Genomic DNA, 23,445 nt, shown 5'->3' with positions numbered 1-23,445 from the left:
TGACATAATCATTCATACAGTGGATGACATGCAAATATTCATGAATTGTATTTCTGCTTCTTGCAAGGCATTTGGACTCAGCATTAGCCTGGACCAGACTGTTGTAATGTTCCAGCCTGCACTAGGAAATCAGAGATGTCTCAGACACATTCTCAATGTTGGCTAGACTTTAAAAATTCCAGACACACTGGTCCTGAGGACAGCTGATATCTTGAGTATTGAGGTGATGGTGCATAAGCACCGGTTATGTTGGACTGGACACCTTATTAGAATGAAAGATAGCAGGATCCCTAAGCAGATGCTATATGGAGAACTTGTGAATGGAAAGAGACCCCAGCAGAAACCAAGGCTGCAATTTAAGGACTGTGTCAAGTCCTCATTAAAGGCCTGTGATATGCAGGAGACTGACTGGGAGAACAATGCCTGTCATTGTCACAGACAGAGGAAGCAGATTAAGGAGGGGTGTCGGCACTTTTGCGAGAGCATGTATTCAGCATGAAGAACTTAAGCGTGCTGCATGAAAGTGCGTGACTGGTGTAGTGAATGGGGAAAGCTTGATCTGCAATGTTTGCAGTCGTGTATGCTTGTCAAGAGTAGGGCTTATTAGCCACCAACGGAGCTGCAAATGCAAAATAAAAGTTAGTCCTAGAGTGCACAATGTTCCTGAAGGTCAGCAATGGTCTTCTTCAGTCACAAGTGGATGGCCATCAACATGATGTATATCTATAATATAAATTGAAGTTGGCCGAGCGTTGTATTCTTTCTTGTCTTGAGGTTCACAGTCAAACGGCTGGGTGGATTCGCGTGAAAAATAGCACACATGTGGAGACGGGTGCATAGACTGGAATGCGCTTTCTATTTTTTCCTAGCCCCATACTTACTGAGAAAATCGATTAAAACAACCTGCATGCATGTATGTAAGTGTGTGTCACTGAAGCCATTCATACATATGTACTTATAAAAATAAATAAACTGAATGATAAATTTCATTTATCTCTCTCTCTCTCATATACACATACACCATCAACATTACTCTCTCTGTTGCGCACACCCCATCAAACATACACACTCACACACACAGACATACGCATGCACATCAATTCTCCCCCCTCACCACAACTTCAAAAGAAGTTCAGTCATAAAGCTGTCTATATCTCTTCATTCGATGCCCACTTCAAAAGATCACCTTCCCTTTTCACTTGTCTGGCCATTGATCGACAGATAAAACAAACCAACTCCTGCTAAATGCAAAAATCCCGCCAAAAATCCCGCCAAAAATCCCGCCAAAAATACACACACATACACACGCAAACGGACATTTCATGTCTTTCAGTTTCTCTATGATTATACATGTCAAAAACAATAGCTCATTTTAATCTTCAACAGGTATGTATCAATTTCTATAATATAAATTGTTTTTCTATAAGTGTGTAACAATTACTTATTCCATACTTCACTTTTCTTAAATTGGATACATCTGCTATTAATTCTTACACACAATTTTCCCGTTCATTCTTACAGCTTAATTTTCTGTTAAAGCAATTCTTAACATCAACTTCTTCACATAATACACAGAATTCTTACATTAATACAGTAGGGTGTTTTGAGGGAGATTTGGCTGCTATTTCTACCAGGTCTACCTACCATGTAGAGGTCTGAACTTATTTTTCATTCACTGATTTGCATTTCAAATGTTATTCTGCCATTAACACCAGTTGCTTTCTCTCTCACATACACCCACACTCACACACATGCACGTCCATTTCATATATCTTTCAATTTCTGCTCTCTGCAAATAAAATTTTTATGGATAAAACTGCTTACAAAAATTGTGATTAATGTATAATTTCTTTCTATGTTCATAATTAAATAAATCTTTTAATGATTAGACAGATGTTCTATAGAATAGCTCTCACAAACAGACTACATACAATTTCTTTCTTCACAACTCCTGAAGCCATTTTCTGAGGATCAAATTGAAACGGGACACGAAATGATCAGGTTGAGAAACACTGTTATAGATTATGCCTAACCGAAAACAATCACAGCCACATCATCCAAACAGACTAGGTGAAACTGGGTTTAGCTGCTAGTATATATATATATATATATATATATATATATATATATATATATAAATATATAAGAAATTAAGAAATTAACTATTTTTCTATATTTTCTCAACCTTTTCAAAATTTTTCATTCATTTTATATGATTTTATCTGTTCATATTTTATAATTTAGTTATACCAACTTTTTTCCATCCTAGCATTTTCCCTTGTAAAGTATCTTTGCTTTTAAATGATATTTAAAATGATGTAGATTTTTCTATTTACACGGTTTATGTATATATTAATTTGTATAGCTTGTGTATCATGTGGTTTTTGTATTGTGCCAACATTTATGACCATTTGTGAAATTTGTGTTCTTTGTAAAATGTTTTACCTTTTTCCTTATATTCATTTTTACAAATTCATTTAAATTTGATATCCCTATTTTCATTTTCCATCACATGATCCCAGATTTTCACAATTTTAACAATTTGTACATTGTACTGTTGACTCATTTTTATATTTTATTTTCATTTTTATTTTATTTTATTTTATTTCACCTATCAAGGTGGTATTTTCCATTAGACATGCTTTATCTTTGTGCCGGTTCTAAACTGTTCCTCTATTTAAACTAAAGTTTTTGAGAGTATAGTGTGAGTGGTGTCTGATGAACGTATGCATATGAGAAACTATTGCGATAAGTACATGTAGTTGAAACGTTTAGTAATATATAAATATATATATTATAGGCACAGGAGTGGCTGTGTGGTAAGTAGCTTACTTACCAACCACATGGCTCTGGGTTCCGTCCCACTGCATGGCATCTTGGGCAAGTGTCTGCTACTATAGCCTCGGTAAATGGAAACTGAAAGAAGCCCATCGTGTGTATATATATATATATATATATATGTATGTATGTATATGTATATGTATATGCATGTGTGTCTGTTTTTGTCCCCCAACATTGCTTGACAACCGATGCGGGTGTGTTTACATCCCTGTAACTTAGTGGTTCGGCAAAAGTGACCAATAAAATAAGTACTAGGCTTACAAATAATAAGTCCTGGGGTCAAGCAAATGCTCGACTAAAGGCAGTGCTTCAGCATGGCCGCAATCAAATGACTGAAACAAGTAAAAAAAAAAGAATAATATATATATACAGCATGCATGGCTATGTAGTTTCAGATTCAGTCTCAGTCTAGCCAAAGCCTTATTAATCAATTTAGTAGATAGAAACTTAAAAAAGCATGTTGTATGTATATATATATATATATATATATATATATATATATATATATATATATATATATATGTGTGTGTGTGTGTGTGTGTGTGTGTGTGTGTATGTGTATATATCATGGCATTGAAAACAGACATATTGGTATTGAGGGCTGTTCATTCTCCCAGATAATAAACATTATCTCCTATAATTTTTACCATTCATACAAGCGTAGTACAAGAAACACCCTTTTTTAAAAAAAAGATCATAGCAGTAATCAAACAGTGAAATACATACCATGTGGAAAATTACTATACATACACCATGGCAACAAAAGAACCCAGAATCAGCTATTGCGGATCGTGGAATTATCAAGAAAAATTCCAGAGGACTTTTGAGCTATACTATTTCTACAGAAAGACTGGGGAAGATTCTTCAATAGGCTTAAAGAACATTGGGATAAAAAATACCCAACATTCTTAAATTTTTCAGAGAAACAATTACACCAGTAAGCTAAATTTGTTGAAAAGAGATAAACCACCCTACCAAATAAAGTCACTCAGTCAAAATGTGCAAATGATAATTCTTATATTAACATCACAGTAAATTTCTTCCCTGAAGAGACAGTGAATGATAAGAAACACAACCACAATGAACACAACAATAACAAACATAACAAACAAAAATAACAATAACAAACATAACACAGACATGTAGCAAACATTTATGATCTCACAAAAATAAGTGAGGAATATAAAATATTAAAATTATGGCTTGCATCAAGGTTCAAACAGAACTTCACTACTTATATACATAAGGTACTGCATGAAAGAATGATACCGACATGAGTTGGGGAAAAAAACCTACTGACTTGATGTTATCTGCAATCAGCAAAATTGTGAGAGAAAAAACAGCTCAAATTCAAAGCCCCAGCTTTTGGACAATAAATACCCTACTATATTATGCCACAATAACTGTGCACCAACAGGTGGGAGCAAAGAAAACCGATCTAAAGGATAATACTAAACCAAAACGAATTACCTCCCTCTAAAATAACATCAATAGAGTCAAGAAAAAGATTGGACAGTTGGACGCTATCATCAACTGTAAAGCTAAAACTGAATTCATGAATCACCAGCTATGACTGCATGATACATTCTCCAAATTGTATGGGAATTGCCACCTAGAAATACTCACAAGTAAACTGATCGCCCCAAAAAACAATCTACACACGATAAGAGAAAAACTTTGTTACTGTAAAAAATTGCATGAAAGAAAAATGATAAACCGCAAGTTTGTCTAAAATCCACAAGCTATATATTGCAGTATGAAAGGCAATACCATCATGATAGTAAATGCTCCTCTCCAGGAAAACCTGGAGTTGTTCTGGCAGGGAATCTGGAATGTAAACAAAGATCATAATTATAATGCAACATGGTTAAACAAACTATAAAATGAGTATTGTGTAAATACCTCTCCTAAAACACTCCAATTGGAAAATCACCTGCAAGAGACCTAATAGTAGACTGAAAAAAGTTCATGTTCTACAGGGAAATTTTCACAACCATATTTTAAAAAACAATGGACACTGAGCTGGATATACTAGATTGGCTGATGGTTGCCCAAGAACAAAGAGATCCATGTGTCCAAAAACTACAGCTATCTGCATTTAAGAAGAACATATCTCACAATGCTTTTTCAGTGCCAGTGCTAGTACCAACTCTTGGGATATTGGACTGGCCACTTGATGAGATCCACAGCCTGAACATCAAAACTAGAAAGGTACTGACCACCACTGGTAACTTCCACATTAACAATAATACCAATAGGATCTATATGAGACAAGGTGATGGCAGTAGAGGCATATGATCAGTTCAAACAGCCTTTGAATGTCATATTGTATAAATCAGACAACACCTGCTGAACAATAAAGAAAGAAATGAGTACATTTCATGCATATTCAAAAGTGAGAGCAACAGCATCTTCAGAGATGGAGAAGAACTGCTGTGCAGATACTCTGAGAATCCAACTGTCTCATGCAACTCAAAGGAGGCTGGACTGGCTTACCTAAACAGAAACTTGGAGGAGAAGCAGGCAAAAAGCAATGCATGGGTTCATATATCATGAGATAGAGGATAACAACAGCATTGACAGGAAGAGTAGCCTCTTCTGGACCCATGATAGATACATTACATCCCACCAAGAAAGATATGTCTTCCCTATTCAGAAACAGGAGATAGCTACTAAATATCTGATGGACAAGAGAGACAAAGATATCACTCACATCGTCAGTAGCTGCTCCAAAAAGTGTATGAGATACTACCTGCTCCTGAAGCTTGATGTGGTTGCATGTACTATTTACAGTACTATCCACAGGAAGGATTACCCTGACATTTACATCAAAGGCATGTCAGAACTATCATGTATTCACACCTTTAAAAAACAATGAATATTGGTGGAACACTCCAATAAAAATAGCCTGATATTGTCTGTGGGGCAAGAAACAAAAGTCATGCTGCCCAGTGGATGTAAATGTACCAATAAAATGAGAACATTTATGGTGAATTAATGTGGAACTTATAGGTCTTGTACTCTGACTACAAATTCTCATTTGTACCTATCATCACAGGTACATTAGGATATGTACCTACAAATCTACACAAAACCCTAAAAATACTTGGTTTTGTGAAAAAAGAACTTAAGAAACTGGCACGGATTCTCCAAATCCAATCTATTTGTGGCACATGGAAGATCTGTAAGACATTCCAAAGATTTTCCATCTGAGATTCTTTAGGTTAATAGATGCACACACGAAAGCATGTGCAACTCAACCACATATCTAGAAGCATCAAAAACTCTCTTGACTCAAAAAGTCTTGTTGCATTATTAGCAACCAGCTTGAATTCTCTTAAGAAGAACTTGAATAATACTTGGAGGAAAATACATGCATACATAGAACGAAATTAGATGAGAAGGTTAATTAAGATGTAAAGAAAGAAAGGACATAGAGGTACCTCTGGGCAGTGTAAAGAATGAAATTCTGGAGAAGGAGAGAAAAAAGGAATGAGATGTGAAGATGGTGGGGAGTAGGAACCTTACATAGGAATGAATGAATACACACACACATGCACATTCTCTGATACACACACATGCATTTGAGTAATGATAATGTTTCAACCTCTAATGACTGAGAATAAAATTTTACATAATTCACAAAACTTTTTCTGTCATTTATATATACAAATACATATGCATATTCCATGTATTTGTACTTCTTTTTCTAGATTAATCCAACTTTCATGATGGAACCTGTTACAAGAAGAAAACGTACTTTGGCTACATCATCTTCAGTAAGTTGTACTATCTTTTTGTTATTTCATTTAACACTCTAAGTTTTAAACAGTCCTTGATACTAAACTTTGGTTAGAGGCTGTAAACAACAGAGTGCACCTCCTCCACTCCTATTACATGAAACCCATAGCTTCTAAATATGTTGTTCACAAAGAACTCAGCTTTGTCACACAACATGAAAATTAACATACTGACAGCAGACTTAGTTACGATAATGAACAATGTGTCCCCACTATGCTAACCTTATGAAATAAAAAAAGAAACATACAGAATTTCATGCACCACATGCAATTCTCTGGGTATGATCAAAAAGATAGGGTTTGAGTATACAGGGTGCTAGAAAGAAGTTAGATAACATTATATGTAATGAAACCAGTGGTGCCTGCCCTGTGACAAAGCAAGCAGGGTGAACAGATGGTACAAAACCAACAAATATTAAGGTGTAATGTTTTCAGAGGCCACAGCCCATGGAGAACCAGCCTGTAGATTTAGGAAAGCTCTGAAGGAGACCAAACTCAACATTAAGATCGTTGAAAAACCAGGGAATTCCATCAGATCACAACTATGTAGGATGTACCCATTTGAGAATACCATATGCACCAATGATAACTGCATGGTATGTAGGATCAACCCTGGCATTAACTGTAGAACCAGAAATGTAGTCTGCAGCATAAGGTGCATAGAAGGTGCTTGTAAAGACATGAACATGACATACATAGGAGACACATCTAGGAGCATTACGGAAACACTAAATGAACATTTGAGACAATATGACGATAAAAAACAGTCCTCCATACCAAGGACCAGCATGGAGGCAACCTGGGTCAACTTGACATCCACATTTTATCCAAGCACCCAAAAGACTCAACACTCAGACAAATACAGGAGTACGTCCTCATAAATGAAACATCCCCAGTACTAAATAGGAAATATATGTAGTAGGTAATCATACCCCCATACCCACAGTTTATATTTATATACAAGTAGAATAGTTAGTGGGCTGTTATGTAGATGTATGTATGTGTGTGTGTGTATATATATGTATACGTATATGTATGTATATGTGGTGTTATGGGCTGTGACGAGCTATGTGTGGTGGTGGAGAGGGGTGAGACAAACAGAGGTGAAGCCAGACCGGAAGGGTCAGATCGGAAGTCGGCGACACGCGGTCGGAGGCTAGCACATGGGGCCAGCGAGAAAACAGCGACGTTACGAGAAAGACGTGTTCTGATTAGGAGCGATCGTGTACCCAGCTGTGGTCGGCAAGGTAAGGTCCAACGCTTCATTCTGTCCTTTCGCTTCTTGTTGTCTTCTTCCTCCATCGCACCACAAGCTATTTCGGCCCATAAGAAAAAAAAAAAAAAAAAAAAATTATGAGTGTAGTCAGGATTGCTAGTGATATAATTAAGCCGTTTTGCGGCGACACGGACGTAGTCGCATGGCTAAAGAAGATGAAGCTGGTCGCGAAGCTCCAGGGAATATGCGACTTGGCAAGTTTTCTACCGCTCTACTTAGATGGTCCGGCGTTGGCGCTATTTTTAGAGATGGAAGAGAGGGACCAAGTTAGCGCAGAGAAAATAGAAATCCGCTTGATGGAGGCCTTCGCAGAAGGGATGTTCGAGGCGTACGCTCGCCTGGGGAGAGCGAGGTGGACCGGCGAACAGGTTGACGTGTTTGCCAACAAACTTAGGAGGTTGGCTAGACTGGCGGGGTACGAGGGAGAATCGCTGGATCAAACAGTAAAGTTGGCGTTTGTGACTGGGTTTCCTGACCACCTGTCGGTCGAATTGCAGAAACTGCCGGACGTGAGTACCATGCCCATGGCGGATATAATATCAAGAGCTCGTATGTTAGTTTCCTGTCGTAGGTCGTCACCGCTGGTAGCAGCGGCGACAGCAAAAGGTGGCCAGCCAAGGAGTGGCGGAGAGGGGTCAAACAAGGAACGTGCGCATCCGTTCAAAGGTCAGTGTTTCCGGTGTCAGGGCCCGCACATGGTGCGAGACTGTAAGTTACCTAAGCCTGAGGTCATCTGCTACCGTTGTCGTGAAACGGGGCATATAGCCACCGAATGTCTGCAGGGAAACAGTCTAAGGGAGACTACTGCGCCAGCGGTCTCCCTTTCAGATCATTAATGGCGCAAATTTTTCTACCCGTTGTTGATGTGCTAGTGGATGGGAAGATGTCGCGTGCCCTTGTGGACCCGGCTGTACAACGACCCTGATGACTCCGGGAGTGGTAGAGACGTGGAGTGGAGAAAGCAGTGTGAGGGCAGTCGACGGAAGAGAGGTACGCTGTGAAGGCATTACTGACGTGCAGATTGAGGTGCAAGGAGCAAAGCTAACGCTGCAAGCAATTGTAGTTGGCCGCTTGGTGGATGAGATTGACATGGTGTTGGGGATGGATGCCATCAACCATCTTGGTGGCGTTAGGATTGCAGGAGATGAGGTCACGTTCGGAAGCGTGGGGGCATCGTGCGCCGTCGGCGTTTGATGGTCGGAGGCGGATAATAGAGTGGCGATGGAAGGACGAGCCCCCACTACTAAAGAACAGGGTGAGCTGCTACCAGCATACGTTGAAAGGTCACGCCAGCGTCGAGTTCGACGAGGAGGTAGAGAGATGGATCAAGGAAGGAGTCCTTGTCCCGTGGAAAGAGGAGGTGGTGAGTGGAGTGCTGCTTCTGATGGCAGTGGTGCAGCCGACGAAAGGAAAAGTCAGACCGGTGCTGGACTTTAGGGAGCTGAACGACCATATATCGTGCCACACGGGAGGCGAGGCAACGGACGTTTGCGGTGAGACGTTACGTGTGTGGAGACAGTCGACCAAGGCTGCAACGATCGTCGACTTGAAGTCGACATATTTGCAGCCCCGTGTGAGTGACAAGCTGTGGCGATACCAGCTGGTGCGGTACAAGGGCCGGACGTACTGTTTAACCAGGCTGGGTTTCGGGCTGAATTCCGCTCCGAAAATTATGGCGATGGTGCTCAAATCCGTCCTAGGGAAAGAGGAGAGGATAAGGAAGGCCACCAGTTCCTACATCGACGACATTTTGGTTGACGAGACTGTAGTGCCAGCCACCGAGGTAGTGAGACACCTGGAGAGGTTCGGGCTGATTGCGAAGCCGCCTGAGTCGATGGTGGGGGGAGCTGTGCTGGGGCTGAAGCTACAAAAAGACAGATCGGGCGGGCTGGTGTTCCGAAGAGGAAACGAGATCCCTGAACTGGGCACCAGCGTGAGTAGGCTGGAACTGTTCTCGGTGTGCGGGAAGCTGTTGGGACATTACCCGGTTGCAGGATGGCTTCGGACAGCATGTAGCTTCATCAAGAGACGAGCCGAAGGAGCAAAGTGGAATGACAGAGTTGGGGAGAAAACGACCGACATGATGCAGGAAGTCTTGGTCAGAGTGAGAGCAGAGGATCCAGTGAGAGGCAGTTGGTATGTTCCCAAATCAAAGAGTGGGATCGTTTGGTGTGACGCCAGTAGCATCGCAATAGGGGTCGTCTTGGAAATGGGAGGCACCGTGGTGGAAGATGCAGCCTGGCTCAGGAAGATGGATGACTGCAACCATATCAATGTGGTGGAGTTGGATGCCGTGCTGAAGGGGGTGAACCTGGCCTTGAAGTGGGGGGCTGTGCACCATCGAGATTAGAACCGATTCGGCCACTGTGCTTGGTTGGGTGATGACAGTCCTCACCGATGAGCGGAGGGTGTGAACCAAAGGGGCTGCGGAGATGCTGGTAAAGCGCCGATTGGGAATATTGCGGGAGCTAACCGCTGAGTTCGATCTGGAGCTGAGCGTAATCTTTGTGCCTTCCGAAAAGAACAGGGCAGACGTCCTAACCAGGGTAAAGTGAGCTTGGTTGCAGGTGCCAGAGGATGCGGAGCGGGCTGTGGCTGCAGTATGCTGTCTGAGTGACTCGGAGTTGAGGAGACTGCATACCATGCATCACATGGGAGTGGACAGGACATTGTTCCTCGCCAGGAAAGTTGACTCCGAGGTAACGAGGCGGAGCGTGCAGAGAGTGGTTAGCAGCTGTGACAGGTGCCAGTCTATTGACCCTGCTCCGGGCGTACATGAGGCGGGAAGTATTCCAGTGGCCCACAACTGGAAACTACTGGCAGTGGACGTAACACACTACCGGCAGGGGATGTACCTCTCAATGGTTGGTTGCGGACCGGGGCGGTTGGCCATATGGAGGGAGATGAAGACGGGGACTGCAGAGGAAATCGCAGGAGTGTTAAATGGGATATTCCTGGAACGAGGCCCCGTGGATGAGCTGCTGCTGGATAATGGCACTGCATTTCGCTCGGAGGTGCTGAAAGAAATGCTTGACGGGTGGCAGGTCAGCCACTTCTTCAGGGCGGCATACCGGCCAAGTGGAAATGGAGTGGTGAAAAGGCATCATTGTACCATCAAGACCATGGCAGAGAGAGGCCACATTTCACCAATCGCGGCCGTATTTTGGTACAATATGTCGCCCAGGTCAGGACAGGCTGAGGAGTCGGTGCAACACAGGGCAATATTCAGGTACGAGTGGAGGCACCCGTGTATTGCATCGATGCGACTCCAGGGAGAAGAAAAGCACACCTTCGTGCAGATCGGGGAAGAAGTTTGGGTAAAACCCCCAAATGCACGGTGCACATCACAATGGGGGAAAGGAACTATAACCTCCATCAATTCAAAGAACAACGTCTCAGTCGATGGTATGCCACGCCATGTTTTGGATGTGCGGAAGATTGTCAGTGCTTCAGAGGATGGAACCAGCTGCAGTGGGAAGGATGATGAAGACAGCAGCAGTAGGCAAGATGATGAAGGCAGCGCGCCAGGAACTCAGGCCAGTCCCGGGGTCGCACAGCGACCACAGAGGGAGCGGTACCCTCCTCCCTGGTTGGCTGATTATGAAACCAATTAAGGTAGTTCGGGAGCGAGGAGTAAGTGGGAGAGCCGGTTGAATGATCTATAGATCAGGGGGGGGGGGGGGGGCGTGTGGTGTTATGGGCTGTGACGAGCTATGTATGGTGGTGGAGAGGGGTGAGGCAAACAGAGGTGAAGCCAGACCGGAAGGGTCAGATCGGAAGTCGGCGACACGCGGTCGAAGACTAGGACGTGGGGCCAGCGAGAAAACAGCGACGTTACGAGAAGGATGTGTTCTGATTAGGAGCGATCGTGTACCCCACTGCGGTCGGCAAGGTAAGGTCCAACGCTTCATTCTGTCCTTTCGCTTCTTGTTGTCTTCTTCCTCCATTGCACCACAGTACACTTGGATATGAATGTAAACAGATAGACATACAGACAGATAGGTACATTGGTAATATGAACAGACAAGCACACATACACACATACATATGCAAATGAAGACTGAAACACGTGACCATATACACACACACTTCACTTCACACAAGGACAGATATGGAGACACACATCCATATATACAGACACAGTACATAGTCACAAAAACCCATACACAGACATACTCAGACACAATGAAACAGAGGTACACACATACACACACATGTAAACACACACACACAAACACATGAATATGCAGAATACATACATACATACATACATATATACATACACACATACGCACACACACACTAACCCACACACATGTGCACAAACAAACAAAAAGAGCGCAGCTTGGATAACAGAGTCAACAACTATTGAAAAGGTTGCAAGACACAATGAAAATTTTAGGAAAATTAAATGAGTAAATGAGTGAAAATTTTACTGGTGAGTGTGTTAAATAATAAGGCACTAAAAGAGAATGACTCTCCCCAGACACAAGATATGCTTCAACACACGAACTCACATAAAGAATCTTGTAAACCAAATCCAAAACAAAGTTTTAAAAGGTAATAAATTTCTTAATCTTAGTTTTTTTTTTTTCCACTTTCCTCTTTTTTCTTTAGCAATTTTACATTTTGATTTTTATATTTTCTACATTTCAATCTTGCATTTTCTTTTGCATTATAACGGTGTATAATGCTGTTAAATTTGCCCAGACTGGTTTTTGTTAAATCTTATTTTGTGTGAGAGATTTTACACCAGGAGCTTCTTCTTCCTACAAGCTATGACAACATGGACTTAGTGTGTTCTTGTAGTTTTCGGCTGCCTCTACAGCTATGATTTGTGGCTACAAATTTTTCACTTATGTTCAGTCAATCAAATCTACCTCAACACTTAACTGCTTCTTATTTATCAACCCCAGAAGAAAGAAAAGCAAAATTAAAAGAGGAAAATATGACAGATCATTGTCTTTTATATTTCTTCAAACAATTAATGTATTTGCAAAACAATAACAAAAGAAAGAAAGAAAATAATGAATTAAAATTCCCATATTCAGGTATATGTGCTTATCATACATTATTTCTCTTTTGATATTTGTTTTATCCATAGTAGGATGAGTTAGTCCAAGTATGTCATCATTTGTCTTCATCCTGTTTCATCTCAGTTATGAGGCTCAACATCTTAAGATCTGACCTCACCACTTTTTATGTATTAATGTTCATCATCCTATGCCACAAACAACTTCTATTGCACCCCTTTCACCCCCTATATACTTTGCCAGGTTTAGAAAATAGTGTAGTGTCTAAAAATTGATCTGTAAAAAGTTGCTTGAAGTTAGGTTTCTTCTCAAAACAAGAACGAAGGACAAAAATAAAGATTTTAAAAAGTCTAAAATGAAGATGGTCATAAAATTCCCTAGGGAATTGTCTAGAAAGATATACTACTGAACTAAATTATCATCAACATCAAAATTAAAAGTATATATATTTTTACGTGGTCTGATCAATAAGTATCCAGACTGTTGCACAGTATCAAAGCTAAAGCATGCAGAGTGACCTTGAACTCTGCCGTGCATGCACACTAAGTTTTAACATTCTAGCTCACTTCCGTTGTTTACAGCAGTGCTTGGAAGGAAGGTGTGTAGCATGTGATCATCACAATGACTATGATAGAGAAAGTTGGACAGAAAATCTGCATCAAATTTTCTCAAAAGCTTGGCAATACCCACTCAGAGGCCTATGCAAAGTTGTCAAAATGTTTTCATTGGTCAGCTGAAAGCAGTTTGGGCACAAACTTGGCAGACACGTATCTCATACCCAAATCTTCAATGATAATGGACTGAACTGAACCGTAACTAATCTGCACATCCTCTGATAACTCACAGGTGGTGATTCAACAATTTCCCTTCACAGATGCATGCACATCTGTGATGTTTTTCTCAGTTCTGCTGGTTGTGGGTCTCCCAGAATGTTCATCAATATTGGAATTTTATTAGCCATCTTGGAAATGTCTGAACCACTCATACACTTGTGTGCAACTCATACACTCCTCTCCATACACTTTCCGCAACATTGTGTAGGCCTCTGAGCAGGTATCGCCATGACAACTTACTCTGTCATGGTCAATGCGACAATCACATGCTACACACCTTTCTTCCAAGCACTACTGTAAATATTGGAAGTGAGCTAGAATGTTAAAATTTTGTGCACATGCACGGCAGAGTTCAAGGTTAATCTATGCCAAGCAGCTTCGCTCTGCATGCTTTAGCTTCGTTACTATGGCAACAGTCTGGATACTTATTGTTTCGACCCAACTCCCAACCTAACACCTCGACACTTCTTTGTCTGGCCGAACTTGTTCTCTCTCCCTCAGCTGCTTCTTGTTCATGGGAATGAGAATGGGCTCCAACTATGTGAACCTGTTCATTGGCTATGTTGAGACACAAATTTTCTCACAATTCACTGATCCCACTTCCAAACTATATGGTCATTATCTTGATGACTGTATTGGTGTGACTTCACTCTCCTGCGAATAACTAGACCCCTTCTTCTCTTTTGTCCAATCCTTCTATCCTGCCCTCAAATTCTTTTGCACTATTTCCAACATTTCCATCACATTTCTCGACATTTCTGTCAATATACATCACTTCACTCTCATCACCTCCATCTGACTCACACTCCTACCTTAACTTCTCCTCCCATCCTAAAACACCAAGCTCTCCATCCCCTACTCCCAATTCTTCCATCTGCGCAAGCTCTACAGTAACAATCATGACTGAGACTCAATCTCAACTCATGGCTTACCACTTCATCCTCCGTGAATATCCCCTCACCACTATTCACACAGCCCTTGCCAGGGCACGTTTTGTGGACCGTCCCTCTGATCTCTCTCTCTCTCTCCTCTCACCTGCCCTACAATAGCCCATCTCCCGTTTACCCCCACCTATCACCCCTCCGCACTGCACCTCCAATGTACCATTCTCTGAGCCTTCCAGCAACTCCAGTCCAGCCCCTCCACCTCACACATCTTCCCCAACCTACCCCTTCCCTCCTTCAAATGAGCCCACAACCTGCATGATTTCCTGGTCCACAGTTTTTTCCCTAACCCCACTTCCCAGCATGGCTTGTTCCCTTGCTTCTGCCTATGCTACCACACTTGTCCCTTTCTCTCCAACACCACCATACTCACAGGCACCCATCATCATCCCTATAATATCACCAACTCCTTCCTGATGAGAATGAAGTTGAATTAAGCTTGCAAGTTCACTTAAATGGTAGGTGATTGAGTGGCCAGTTTTCTGAAATTAGTGTTTTTCTCTTTTTTTTTTAAATAGTTAAATCATACGAAATTCAGAATTCTCAGAAACTTGATCTTTCCACATTCCTCATGCCTCCATGTACATTGTACTAACCATTATGATTTTGTCTCTCAGTGAGTCCATTAAAGTCACAAACTGTGATAACAAGGCTACTATTTCTGAAATCCATATAGTTTTCGAGGGGTACTCAGAAATAGCCTTTTTGTTCATGTCATTCTTTATTGGAGTGATTATACTGAGATAACATTTGTTGCTATGTTACTTGTGACTAATCTAGGCTTAATTATTCTGACTCCTTCTGTTACTTTATCCATTTCTCTGCCAAAAATATGCACCCACAGCACTATTTCCCACACAGAATTCACTCCCATGTTCTTTTCTTGTGAGCAATCTAGCTTAGGTTCCTCTCTTCTCTGTGTTATGTTTTGTACACGGCCAAAATCTATTCATCTCTATCCAACATTTCTGCAATCACTCCAGGTTTACTTCTCATTGTGCCAATGTTGATGGTGGAAATGATGATGTTTTGTATCTGAGTGAAGATGTGTTTTCAGTGGTTGGTGGGTTTGATGTCTCAAAGGAAATGAGGTAGTTCAGTTGTATGATGATAAAGAGGTTCCCCATATGTCAGATGTTCCCACCTAACCACTCCCACTACTGTGTGAATCACTAACATGGTAGATGTTAGTGTTGTAAATGCAATTAGGGTTTTTCATTATGTGATTGTCATGATTTTCATATGGTTTTATTGGCTTGATGCCTTTCCTATATGAAGTTTGTGCATTTTGTGATCGCAACACTAGAGAGGTTGTCTGTAGAGAAAGTAGTGCGGATGATAGAGAGATGTTGGAAGACATAACAACAGATATCTACTACTGAGTAAATGTGTTCAACAAACAGAGTTTAAAAATAATCATCACTAGGTTTCAGAAAGAGTGAAATATAAGAAGGAAAGAGAAGTCATATCAAAGCCAAATGTTTGCAACCAATAAACAGATACAATGATAATTAATAATAGTAATAATAATACCAATAATTATTAGCTTGACATTTATCTTATCTGAACTGGCATTAGGAAGAGCATCCAGCAGTATAAACCAAGCTAAAACAGATTGGAGCCTGGTGCAGCTCTCTGGCTTAGTATTTCTGGTCAAATTGTCTAACTCATGTGGCGGCAGTTTCTTCATTCCAGCACCAAATATCCTATGTAAAAATATTATATGTAGAAACTGGAAGAGAGGGAGAGTGAAGGAGATAGGGTGGGATACTCATTTGAACACTCCTCTTGCAGGTTTTTTCACAGGGGTGGGAGATTGAGAAAAACACCAATTAGGGAAGGGAGATCACTACAATGGCAGGTTGATCATCTGCAGTAGCCATTGTGAAGGTGAGAGAAATATATTTGTATTTTTGGCTTAGCATCAAGATCATATAACTTTTTACAGGTATGCCATTAGCTTTTACATGCAGACAACTGTAAGCATGGACAAGAAATTGGTACAGTGGTTATTGTGATCAATTTTCACATATTTTTACAACTTTCTGCATGTGATTTCACCCCCCCCCCATTCCTTAGTGGTGTCTTTTTTCTTGAGGTACCCTACTGTCCCTATACTGGAACACTTGATTGCACCTTTATTGGGCATGGTGTTCCAAGTTAGGTACAATGTGTTTCAATATAGGGGCATTTTCTAATAGTCTTATTTAGTGTGTGACATAAATATTAGCCTATACATAATGAACTTTGAAATTTCTTCACAAAATCAGTTGGAGGAAAAAAGACATTTCAGTTCACCTACAGTTTTGTCTAGACAAGAAGAGGATTTGGTGCATCACATTCTTTCACTGGAAGAAATGCTGTTTGGCATATCTAAAACTACTGTGCAGGAACTGTTGTCTCAAATTGCTTTGAAAAACAATGCAGAACTTTTACACAAGTTCAATGGAGAAAGCAATGTGCAGGCTAGGAACAGTTTTCAAAGTTTCTTACCAGAAACCCTCATCTCAGTCTTCAAATACCTGAGGGTGCCAGCATAGCAAGAGCTACAGGGTTTAGCAGAAAAGTGTGAATAGGTTCTTTGACATCCTTGAGACAGTTCTTGACCATAACAAACTGGATGCATCTAGCATGTATGAATCATCTCTCAGCACTGTGCAGAAACCTGGAAAAATCATGGCAAAAAAGGCAAACAACAGGTAGATGCAGAAAGAGGAACCAATGTCACATGTGTTAGCTGCATGAGTCCAAGTGGTTACTTCGTCTTTCCATTTGTGATCTTCAAACAAAAATGCATGAAGGAAGTCCTCAGAACTAGTACCCCTGCTGGAACAGGATTTGCAGTGCAGGAATAATGCTGGATGGATAAAGACACTTTCTGCATGTGGTTTAAAAACTTCATCAAATACACTAAACCTTCAAAGGATGCACTTGTCCTTCTTGTCCTTGGTGAGCACATAAGTCACACAGAAAATCTTCAGGTAATTGAAATTGCCACTGAACATGGAGTGCTGATACTCTCTCTTCCACTGCATTGTAGTCATCACATGCAGCCACTTGACTTCACTTGTTTCAAGCCCCTCTCTGCATACTTCAATCAGACTGCAGACAGATTCATGAAAATTCATCCTGGATCAAGCATTCAGACAGAAAATATTGCTGGACTGCTTGCAGAGGATTTCAACCATGCTTCAGTGGTGGCCACAGTTGGGATTTAGCCACCAAATCGACATGTATTCACAGATGCTGACTTCATCACAACTTCAGAGGCAGCTGTTAAAAACAGAGAGCCTGGAAACCAGAAGGACTGCAGCTTTGAACAACTTGAAACAGGCCAAAATGATGTCCATGATGAAGATCACCTGGGAAAGCATTTGAAAAAGGTCTGTCCGGCAAACCTACCTGTAGTCCACAGCCTCCACAGCAAGCTCAGCTCCAAATACCTCAGACGTCTTCACTTCCTAATGACATGCTTCAAGAAATTGAAATGTCCCCACAGATTGTAACAATGTTACTTCTTCCAGAGCATTGTGATTTGCATAAAAAGTGAACTTCAAATCACTCCGCAGTCAGCAGGCAGAAGTGCATCTTCAGGATTGGTTGAACTGAAGGAAACAGTTCTGGCAGATAGCCTCGGGCTGGTTGTTATGTCATCAATGCTAGCAAACATGGATGAGCTTCATGACTTGCTTGGACCAAATCAGTCAGAGATCATAAATTCTGATGTGTCTGACCACATCCATTCTGTAAGCCTCAAGTATTGTATGAGACACATGTCGACCCCCAACTGCCACATAGGTGAACTGGAGATTGCTGCAACAGCAAAACACTTGGGGAAGACAATCATTATTGTCAGCAAGGATTTGCAAGTTATCAATGTTTACAATGATGAATACAATAGACAGATCAATAAATGTGTTGTGGTTGCCTTGACAAGGTTGGAGACAACATTGGACATTACAATGCTTTTCTACCACAGAACAGTTCTGATGGCACCACAGAATTTCAAGGAAGTGCACCAAACAACAGCAGTGACTCTGGGAATGAATATGCAATGGTTTCACAGCCAGTCAACACCAGACCTCCAAGTAAACGTCCCAGAGAATTGTTGCAGATGATATCATCCATTATTAAGAAAATTACCCAAGATCAATGGGAAATGCCATTGCCAGCAAACAGAGCTCACTGCATGAAGCGTATACAAGAAAAGGCTTCAAGATATGAAAGGTAGAAAAAAGACTTGCAGACAAACCAAACAAAAGTCTACCATGGCCAAGCAAAATGAAGTGAACAGTTGGTTTTATTTCATCTGTGGTGAAGACATTCAAGAAAGCATGACACAGTGCTGATAGGTGCACATCAAATAAGCAGATCAAATGAAGCTGTTGAAATATGTGCGTGATGTGTGTTTGTAAACGCCTGTTGGTTTGACCTGAGAATTATAAGACAACATTTTTAATTTACCATTCACATTTGTTATATATCTGTCTAATGACCTATAAATTAAGTTTTTATTTTCTATTTGCTGAGATTTGTAACAAGTATTTCAATAAATTTATATTTTACATTTTACATTAGTCTTATGAATTATTTTATTGTTGACTGTTATTAACTATTATTAATCCCCTTATATAAATGTGTATGCCGAATATAGGGACAGAAGTGTCTCTAATTAGGAACCACATTCCTAAATTGAAACACTTTTCAAATTTGTGAAAAAATTTCTTAAAAATCACACATGATGTTAATTTAGAAAATGCAGGTCGATGCTTTATTTGGTACTTATCTCTCATAGCCCTTTTATGATGACATTTGAGCAGATTTCAAAAACTCTAAGGGTCTTTGTGGTTAGTAATTGTACTAGTAATTGGACATGTTCACCAAACAGGCTTTGTAGGAACCAACAATAGACCTCAGGAAGAGAGAGAGAGAAAGGAAGAGGGTATGTAAATTAAAGCTAAAAGTTTGTAGGTAATAAACAGATATGTTTAAATATGATAATCTTAATTAGTAAATATGAGACCTAGAAATGATACTACTTCAAATGATAACATAGGCCAAAAAAAGAAATTTCTCTGTTGCCAAAAGATTTGGGCCTGAACTAGGGGTTTTTTGACACACAGAATCTAAAAGTAACATCCTGTTATTACTACCATATCAAGATTTTAAGATACTGGATCTCAAGAATTTCATTCCTTTTTTCAATAAAACAGCTTAACAAGGCAGACATAACATACAAACATACATACATAGAAATTGGCTTTTCTTCAAAACCAGGCTGTTTCCTTAAATTCCTACTGAAAAACTAGTAAAATTCTTAAAATTTCTACAGACAAATTACATCATTGTTTATTCTAAATTTCCCATGAATTTGCATTTGCATAATTTTCTTGAGTACTGAAGCTCAGGAAGCTCATGAGCCAAATTCCAGCAACAATCTGCCATTATGTGCAAGTCCCGTCTGCCTTGATACTTTTTTTCCATTGATTTTACGTCCTGATGGAAATGTTCTCCCCGCTCATCATTTGTGTCACCAAGATTTTCAGAGAATTTATCAAATTGACTGTGGAGACACTGCAGCTTTATGCTCATATTTGCTCCCAACTTTTGAAAGTTCTCCAGCATGTTATCAACTATTTTGGAATAGTTGGCTGCTTATTGCAAATGAATTCCATGTTACTGTTTCAGTTCATTTCATAGAATTTACAAAATTCCCATCTTTCATTAATTTTCTGATTTGAGGCTCATCAAATACTCCAGTTTTTATCTTTCTGTTTCTTGGACCAAGAAATATGCTGCAGACATAATAAAAGCATGGTCCATCTTTATCCAGAGCTTTAACAAACTGTTTTATAATGCCAGTTTTGATGTGGAGTGGAGGTAGGATAAGTTTTCCAGGTTGAACTAAAAATACCTTGGAACTAATGTTTGCTGTGACCATTCTTTGATTACCCAATGTTCTTCCCTGGCTCTGCTGTCCCACACACATAAATATTATAGCTATTTCACAGGTAAACAATGCATTTTTCTGAAATTTGAAGAAAATTACAAAAATTGGAGTGGGGTTGGGTGAGGTTAAATCTAGGTGTGATGGTAAAAAATGAATTCCGTTTATGGAGTCCGCATATCAAAAAACTATAAAATCAGATATAAACGTCCTAACAACAAAATATATAATATATATATAGGTATTGCAAATTTTAGAGGTAATAATTGTAAGCACCTGTATATGCCAGATAGTGGCCGAGGTGAAAGAATATATTAAAACGTAAAATTAAAACAAAACACAAAGGATTCCGTGGTACATGTGTTTCAAGCTTTATACACAAACAGTCGTTGCATCATTATATGAGTATATAATTGATATACAGGATGGTTTAAAGCTATCTTCAGCCGCAAATATATTCCGTCCCAAGATTACATCACAAAGAAGAAATCACAAAGAAAAAAGAGCAAGAAAATGGGAAAGTCCACTCGGTATAATCCATAGTAATATGCTTATATTTACAAAAAGTTCTTCGGTATTCAGAAATCTGTCCATATTGTACCACAATTCAGGGTAGAGTGAATGATAAATAAATATAACTAGCGTATATGAGATAGAAGGCGAGGATAAAAAAAGAAAGAAGTTGGAGGTTAAAACAATATAAAATACGAAAAAAACAATATAAAATAAGACATAAAATACACCAATAATAATACAAAAATAATAGAAGTCAGATCAAGGGTAATATAAGAAAAAATACGGATAATAAAGTAAGATGCATATAAAAGATTTAGTAGGGTTGGAATAAGGTAATAAAGGAAATAAAGGAAATTGGGTAAAGAAATAGAAGAAATAAAAAAAAAATGAAATAACAGAAGTAAACAGAAAGAGGAATAAGAAAAAAACCTAAAAATAGAAAAAGAGATAAAGAGAAATAAAGAGAGATAAAAAGATAAAAGAGATCTAAAGAGATGAGTTCCTAAATGACAGACATACATGATGCTGTCCTGGTCAGGAATAGTGGGGGGGGGGGTCATAAATAATGTCTTAGCTAGAGTAAGGTTGAAATATGATATCCTTGTGATGAGTGGTCAGTTTAGCCAAAGCACACCACTACAACTTAAGTATACCAGCTTATCTATTACATTGGTACATACACTTATTTAGAAGATAAATAAATGATGGAAGTGGTAAATAGTAATTAGAAAATATAAAAACTAAACAAAGAAAAAATCTAAAATGTAAAAAAATTTAGGAAATATAAAGAGGAAAACTAGGGTTGAAGTTAAAAATACAAAATACAAAGTATGGGGAACAATTATAATAGTAGTAATATAATAGTAATATTGTATTACATAATGTAATAGTAATAAAAAATAACAACACTATTAACAATAATAATAATAATAATATAGTGGTTTGAAAAGGTACATTGATAAGAAAAATATTGTGATTGGGGAAGTTTCGGCTTATCTATTTGTGTAAATTATATGACATAGTACAACTACTACTCTAATCGTGTTTTAATCGTTTAGGTATTGGTATATGAAGTTAAAGGAGTCTGGGTGTGTATCTCCTAATGAATACTAGTATAATATTATTATAAAAACTTTGGAGTGATGAGTGTTATTTAATGTTACCTTTGTGTATTGTAGTGTTATTCGAAATCTTAGAGTCAGTGACTAAATTGTTTAGTAATTTTCCTGTAAAAGTGAGATTATGGATCTCGGGTTATTAAATATGTGTGTATTTTATGGGGTCAGAATCTAGCTATGTGAGGGTAAAGTGAATAATTAAAGTAAATATTTAAGTTGGGGGTAGAGTACGGGCTTCGTTAATTCAACGCCTGAATGGTGGCAGGATGGATCTGATGAGAGAGTTACCAATGAGAGAAGATTTTGAAGTGATTATAACTTAAAAGAGGAGACTTAGGGATTATAGTACTTAAAGGTTTTAATCAGTTTATATATACAAGAAGGTTTGAATTCTGATCTCTTATTAATTAGCTTGTTCTTTTCAGGAAATCTAATGATTTTCAATAGTTCTAAGGAACATAACCAGTTCTATTATTTCTATAAGTTGTGGCCGATCCAACTATGGACCATCTAAGGTTAAAGTTAATGTTTTCGTCTTTAAGTTCCCATATTCTACTTGATAGGTTTAGTGATTCATCTATTGTACTGTGATTTGATATTTGGGTATGGTTATAGGGCCTACTAGTGTTGTTGTCATTATAATTATTACTATTACTAGCATTATCAACAATGTTATAATTCTCAGGATTATTAGTTTGTATACTATCAATAGTAGCTGTTGGGGATCTAGTTCAAAATGGGGCACCAGTATTTTGTTAACGAAACACTTTGAAACTTGGGACACTGGTAGAATGTGTCATATAAAACATCTTTTTCTCTTAGTCTTCTTAACAAAAAAACGTACATCGCAAGTTATTTCATGTTAAAGTTGTCGTATTTCTGTAATTTCAATCAATGACTTGAATCGTTGAATATATATACAAGAAGGTTTGAATTCTGATCTCTTATTAATTAGCTTGTTCTTTTCAGGAAATCTAATGATTTTCAATAGTTCTAAGGAACATAACCAGTTCTATTATTTCTATAAGTTGTGGCCGATCCAACTATGGACCATCTAAGGTTAAAGTTAATGTTTTCGTCTTTAAGTTCCCATATTCTACTTGATAGGTTTAGTGATTCATCTATTGTACTGTGATT

At 39.2% G+C, this 23,445-nt stretch overlaps 3 protein-coding genes across 4 annotated transcripts in view; 2 read left to right on the top strand and 1 right to left on the bottom strand.

Annotated features, from left to right (window-relative positions):
• The window catches only part of LOC106869597 (HORMA domain-containing protein 1), a 660,018-nt gene that overhangs the window by 601,336 nt on the left and 35,237 nt on the right, over positions 1-23,445 (top strand). Inside the window, exon 19 of the mRNA XM_089352345.1 lies at positions 6,555-6,620. Coding sequence (XP_089208471.1) covers positions 6,555-6,620 — 66 coding nt within the window. The remainder of the gene's footprint in view (positions 1-6,554; positions 6,621-23,445) is intronic.
• The window catches only part of LOC128247805 (histone-lysine N-methyltransferase SETMAR-like), a 59,899-nt gene that overhangs the window by 16,406 nt on the left and 20,048 nt on the right, over positions 1-23,445 (bottom strand). The gene's annotated exons all lie outside the window — the stretch shown is intronic.
• LOC149135562 (uncharacterized) lies at positions 7,902-8,923 on the top strand. Its single transcript, XM_089352343.1, has one exon. It carries the CDS (start codon positions 7,995-7,997, stop codon positions 8,751-8,753), a length of 759 nt encoding a protein of 252 aa, XP_089208469.1. The 5' UTR covers positions 7,902-7,994; the 3' UTR covers positions 8,754-8,923.

Source organism: Octopus bimaculoides, chromosome 5 (assembly GCF_046866305.1).
Source record: "Octopus bimaculoides isolate indiv1 chromosome 5, ASM4686630v1, whole genome shotgun sequence".
Classification (NCBI taxonomy): Eukaryota; Metazoa; Mollusca; class Cephalopoda; order Octopoda; family Octopodidae; genus Octopus; species Octopus bimaculoides.
This window is presented reverse-complemented; position numbering and strand designations above follow the sequence as displayed.